General features: G+C 55.4%; 1 protein-coding gene across 1 annotated transcript in view; it reads left to right on the forward strand.

Moving 5' to 3' along the window:
• ACSF2 (acyl-CoA synthetase family member 2) overlaps positions 1–4357 on the forward strand; it is a 31211-nt gene extending 26854 nt beyond the window's left edge. Inside the window, exons 10-15 of the mRNA XM_009696415.1 lie at positions 1505–1612; positions 1758–1909; positions 2377–2518; positions 3843–3953; positions 4143–4211; positions 4307–4357. Coding sequence (XP_009694717.1) covers positions 1505–1612; positions 1758–1909; positions 2377–2518; positions 3843–3953; positions 4143–4211; positions 4307–4357 — 633 coding nt within the window. The remainder of the gene's footprint in view (positions 1–1504; positions 1613–1757; positions 1910–2376; positions 2519–3842; positions 3954–4142; positions 4212–4306) is intronic.
• Positions 4358–6267: the final 1910 nt, after the last annotated feature.

Genomic DNA, 6267 nt, shown 5'->3' on the forward strand with positions numbered 1-6267 from the left:
GGCCTCCCACAAATCTCCAGCTCGGATTCACGCTGACCCCGGTGCAGTCAAACAAGAGCATCAGCCGTTAGGACAGACTGCGCCTGACGTGAGATCCTTCAGCAGCCCCGAGCGGCAGAAAGAGCCAAGTGCTCCCACCGGTATTATGTATAGCTCGTTCAGGATATATGCACGCTTGTTTCGGGTGCCTCATGATAATTCTTTGCAAAGCCCCTCGTTCATTTTGGGTGCAGTGCCTGGAGTTTGGCGAGCCCGGTGCCAAAGCCCTGACCATGCAGACATTCCCTTGCAGCTGGTGGTGGAGCCCGGGCATTTGCTCTAAAGGCACGACCCAGATCTCGGTGCCAAGGCTGTAGGAAGATGGTCAGGCCCTGTTGCAATTCGGTGGGTCAGAATTGCTCACGTGTCAGTCTGAAGATGTGGAGGAGAAAGGCGCAAATGCTTCCCGCATCATCCCTTTTCCCAGTCATGCTCTCCCAGCAAAGCAGCCACCGGTGACATTAGCGGGTGGGAGAGAAACCCTGCCTGATGACACACACAACACACTAAGGGGGTTAGAGAGACCAGAGCAGGGCTCCAGCATGTCCCACCGCTAAAACACGGGTCCCAGGAGCTGGAGGTGAAGCAGAATCCCAGCAATGTTGCTGGTGGTGCAGCTCAGAGCTGCCCAGAGCACCTCCTGCCCGGCTCCTGCTGTCTCGGCCGACCACTGAGTTGGGCATAAAGAGCTGGAATTTTCCTCCGAGGAGAAGTGACCTTCAGCTGAGGTGACTCAGAGCCTGCCGTTGGGATTAGCGGTGAGGGAGCTTTAGCAGCGAGAAGCTTTTGTCCTGCTGTGAGGCTTTTGGTCTGTAAGGGCAGCTGCGCCGAGCGTTGTGCAGCCTCGTGATGCCTTTCCGAGGGTTACAGGAGCTGATGTCTGCACAAAAGGATCTGGAGCAAGCAGCCGTGCTGCGGGACACGTGGTCTCCTGCAGGAGCCCACTGCTGGCTCCAAGGTTTTTCCAAAGCGATGTCCGACGTGCCCTGAGCTGTAGAAGATGCAAGGTGAACTCGGCACCTTGAGTAGATGGCTGCAAGGGTACCGAGGCAAAATCAGTGTGTGGCGGAGATGGTAGGGAGTCAAGAGGACAGGGCTTGGAGAGACGTGGGTTAAAAAAGAGAAGGGCAAACCATGGGGTCCTCCAAGAAAAGTAGTTGGGGTGTCAAAAGTACGTGACACCCAGTGTCATGGGTGGTGGGGGTCTGGAGCATGGCGACGGAGGTGAGGAAGGCCATGGCAGGCAGGTGCAGCGCTGCGTTAGCTCCTGTCTCTCCAGGACTCTCTGGAGAGCCCCGTCCACTGGCCAGGAGAGCAGTGCTTGCCTGTGAGCTGAGTGACTTGTGAGAACATCCTCCTCCCACCCCACTCTCCCCCGTGGCCATCACTAGCTTCGTCTTTCCCATCCCTGGAGCTGTGCAGTCCCCTTTCCCCTTGAGGCACGTTTCTCCTCTTGTATTTGCAGGTTGCCTATGGGACCACAGAAAACAGCCCTGTCACCTTCATGGGATTCCCCAATGACAACATCACCAGGAAAACCGAGACGGTGGGATGCATCTTGCCCCACACAGAGGTGACCATGACCCTCCTCACCTGCTCCAGGTCCTCTGCCTGCAGCAGACCTCAGTCCGTCCTCCCTGTCTGGTGCTGGAGTCGGGGCGTGCCATCACTTTTAGCTCACACATCCCCTACCAAGCCCTCCTTCTCTTCCACTGCAGGCTAAAATTGAAGATCCAGAAACGGGGCAGTCTGTGCCTCTGAACACTCCTGGGGAGCTTCAGATCCGCGGCTACTGTGTCATGCTGGGCTACTGGGACGACCCTGCCAAGACGAGTGAAGTGGTCACTGCTGAGAGGTGGTTCAAGACGGGGTGAGTCTGGAAACAGCCCTGCTCCTCCCGGTCTGTCCTGCAGAGTGACACTGGATGGGGACAGGTGTGTACAGGAGTGTCTTGGCTCTGATTTCCAAAGTAGGGAAGTCTGACCCAATTTAGAGCTCTGAGCTGTCCGTGAAACTTCAGAACAGCTTTTAGCATAGGGCCCACGGTGCCAAGTGCCGAGATGGGGAGAGTCGCTTCGCTACTGGTGCGATGGAGGGGCTGTGCGGATACCGAAGGGGCAGGAATTGCCTCCCCCCGAGCCCTGATGTTTGTGTGGATGCTCTCGATGGCAGTGTCTGGCTGTAGCAGGAGCTCTTTGATCTCTTCCCTGTGTTCAGGTGGCATCTCAGCCGTTACCCTCCGGACAGCCTGACCTGGCCTCCAGACCGGGCTGGGTGGGAGCATCAGCCATTCTTCCACCCAGCTGGGCCAGGACTGGGAGTGTGGTGTCATTGCAGGGACCTTGGGAGCCTGGATGAGCACGGCTACTGCAAAATCATAGGCCGTTGCAAGGACATGATTATTCGGGGAGGAGAGAACATTTACCCAGCAGAACTGGAGCAGTTTCTTCACACCCATCCCAAGGTTGAGGAGGTCCAGGTGAGTGGGAGGGAGGTGGGGTGGGTGAGCAGCGATGGTTCCTGTGGTGGGAAACCTGCACACAAAACTGCTGAGCCTGCTGCTTGGGACCTGGTTGTCTTCCCCTGTTTTCAGCATCAACTTTCATGTAATATTGGTTGGCAAGGAGGAGGGAGAGGCTCATGGCATGGAAGGGGCAGGCAGAGCTCCTGGCACGGGGCACATCAATTCGGGCAATACCCCTGTGCACCAGCTTCATGTCTGCAAAGTCGTGACTGTCATTCTTCAGTTTTTAAACTGCCTGTCCGCTTTCATATCTCCCTCTGAAATTCTTCCTTGGAAAGCAGACTGGAAGGACAGCTTTTACTGATAATTAATTACTAAACTCCCAAATCCAAAAAGACTCCTCCAACGAGTCCCTGGAGATGAGGAGTGAGACTTAGTTTCACCCCTTCACAAGACAGCAATGATTTGCAGCATTGAGCAGCTGCTCCCAATCTGCTGGGATTGTTCTCCTCCAGGTTTTGTGCCAGACAAGTTCCCCCATAAATAAACCAGTTCTTTAGTCAGTGTTGTGCCTGTGCCAGGCTAGCATCTCTCCTTGGAACAGTCCCAGTGCAGATGGGTTGCAAACCAGCCCTGTTTATGTCGTTTCTAGGGCTTTATGTCACTGCTCTGGACTCAGAAGGATCGACGTGTCTCTAGGATTTCGAGATACCGGTTCAAGGCAGGGAATGACTGTAGGACTCTTGTGAAATAGTGTGAGCAAACTTTAGCGAGAGGTCAGGCTTGGGAAGCCCATCTCCTGGTGCCACAGGCAGTGATCCACTGAGATCTGCGATTATAACGGTTTCCAATAATCCTTTAATCCGACTTCATCCCTCTCCTGCCGTTCCATCTGGAGATCCCAAAGCACTTCCAGCAGCCTCCCAAGTCTCCCTGTTGGTTGTGAAACCTGTTGCCCTGTTTTTTTGAGGACGTAGAAGCACGCAGAAGGACGACAAGTCCATGTTGCACCCGCGATGAGCTGCTGCCTGGCTGGTCTGACTCAGCCCTCGCTCCAGTGACTTTGCAAAACCAAAGGAAGGTGCTGGCGTCTGGGCTTCCAGCCTGCTCTGCCACCTTTCCTCTGGCAAATGGTTGGGAATTCCTTCCAGGAGGGCTCAATGTCGTGTAGAAAGCACCAGTGGGTGGTCAAGCAGCTCAAACTGCCTTTACACAGCCCCACGCCACGATTCCAGCATCCTGTGATGTGGGTCAGGGCTCGTGCCGTGGGCCAGCACACATACCCTGCGGGAGGAGAGGGATGTCCCCAGGGGTCACACCGTCTCTCTGTCCCAACCAGGTGGTTGGTGTGAAGGATTCACGGATGGGAGAAGAGATCTGCGCCTGCATCCGACTGAGGGCTCGGCAGGACTGCACCGAGGAAGAGATTAAAGCTTTCTGCAAAGGGAAGGTGGGTCTCCCAGTCCTCAGTTCCCTGCCAGACCAGCACACCCAGCAACTGCTGGAGACTTGCAGATAAAAGCCCGTGGATTTAGAGCAGCTGGAGATCCAGCCCTGGCAGTCCTGGCTTGGGTAGTACCAGCTGGGCTGGCTACGCTGTTCCCAGCAGATTCCATAGAGGTCAGTTTTCTCTTCCCAGATCTCCCATTTCAAGATCCCGCGGTACGTTGTGTTTGTGGAGCAGTACCCGCTCACCGTCTCAGGCAAGGTAAGAGAGGGGCTGGGGCAGGGCAGGAGCCCTGGCCTCCTGTCCCGTCTCCTGTCTGAATCTTTCTTCTTCCTCCTCTCTGCGCTTTATTCCAGGTTCAGAAATACAAGTTGAGGGAGCAGATGGAGAAGCACCTTCAGCTCTGAACTCGGGAAGGCAAAGCGAAAAATAGGATAAATCGTCCCCGCTTCAGCCAGCTTTGCTTCTGCTTTTCACCTGTGCCTTGGGCTACGCAGCGGGGACCTTCTCTCCCTGACATCAGGCTGCCGGCACCGTTAGTTAATAAAACAGAGTGCCTTTTTTTCCCAGTTGGGTTGGTTTGTTTGCCAACAGAAATACTGCGGTGTGAGGAAGGGATGCTTATTTCTGGAATTCTGTCCAGTTACTGAAAGACCTTATGAAGGTTTTAAAATCTTACGACTCTTTGAGCAGTTTGGCTACAGCCATTTCAGAGGACTTGAACAGATGCTGGTAGGTATTTTACTGGTATTTTAAAGTCCTAACAGCCTGGCCTGGCTTCCCAAGGTAGGTGAATGTCTGCTCTGCTTGGGTGTTGCTGAGACTCCCAGGTCATAAAACACAGCTGATGAACTTGGAATGAGGGGCAGGGGCTTTAGAGAGTGAGACTGCAGGGGAAGGGGCTTCCTAAAGCTGGCTGGAAAAGCTTGGCCTGTTCCCACACCTCCCATGGGCCTTCTGACCCCCAAAGAAATTCCTCCAAGGTAGATTTGGCATTGTTTATTTTGTTGTTTTGGACAAGACAGACAGTAAGGATTTTGCAGAAATACCAAAGTTCCTGTCCCATCAGCAGTGTGAAGCAGAGCATACCCGGGACAGCATTTTACGGGAGTTATTTGGTACCTCCCAACCATGAAACACTTCTCCAAGAGGGGGAAGAGCAGATCTCCTCTTCCTTGCCAGCAGAAGTGTCCCACCCCAGCTGGGAAGCAGGTAACATTGCTGCCGACTCTCGCCGACCTCCTGGTCATCTCCCTCCTGCTTCCGTCCCGAGCAGGGCTGGCGGCTGTACCTCCACCTCCACGCTGGGGCTTTCTCCGGTGGGTGGGGGGAAATGGTGCAACAGGGAGAGAGGTGAAGCATCAGCGAGGTCTCGATCACGGATCTCCCAGCTGGACTGTGGGCTCTACCCATGGAAGCAGACCAAGTGGACAACAAGTCCACAGTTCATGGTTTCTTCCTGAAAGAAAAAAACCCAACGTCTGGGATGGTTCGTGTCAGACCCTTTCTGTACGGTGTCTCTCCAGCAAGTTCCTCCACCGTTCCCAAACTGCTCCCAGAGCTGGTGTCAACATATTTCACCAGCTTCACCTCTGCCCACCCTGGAGGAAGTGCGATGTGTGCAAGCAAAACTCAGGTCTCCTCCCTGCCCTGGTTTTAGGACCCTTGTAAACCTTGCTTCCCGGAGGAGGAACTGTTACCCGCACTACAGCAACTGCAGCCGGTCACCTGGGGGATGCAGGGGACCTCTAGGGCTGGTGTCTAGGGAAGGACTTTTTAACCTTCCTTTGGTTCCCACAGCACTAACCCAGGTGCAGGACAGGGCAGCAGTGAGATAAGCTTCTCCCCTGGTTCCTGTCCGATAACTCTACCCTTTGCACCACCCCGGTGCTGCCCAGAAGCGCCCCATGTACTCACCGTAATTGGGCCACTGCTAAGCAATGAAGGCGAAGTCAGCCCTGGCTTGTGCAGGCAGAGACACTGCTGAGAAACAGAGCGAGCGCTGGTCACAGCCAGCACATGGGGGTACAGGCTCCCATCGCCCCATCCCTCCTCCCCAGGCGGATCGTGTCCCCGGAGCGCTGCTGCACCACCCATGGGTCTGAGCCCCAGCACAGCCTGATGCCTGGGAAGTTTTCCCTGCCATCCCCATCCCCTTCCCCAGGCCACATCCAGCCCTCGCCGGCCAGGGCACCTCCTGAGATGTCCCATGGCCACCCCCAGCCCTCCGGGGACGATGCAACCCTGGCTGCAAATACTCACCGGACGGAAAGGGTTGACCCTCACGGCTGCCAGCATAGCGTCAGTGTGTGCGGGG

The sequence above is a fragment of the Cariama cristata genome, unplaced genomic scaffold (genome assembly GCF_000690535.1).
Source record: "Cariama cristata isolate BGI_N322 unplaced genomic scaffold, ASM69053v1 scaffold7903, whole genome shotgun sequence".
Classification (NCBI taxonomy): domain Eukaryota; kingdom Metazoa; phylum Chordata; class Aves; order Cariamiformes; family Cariamidae; genus Cariama; species Cariama cristata.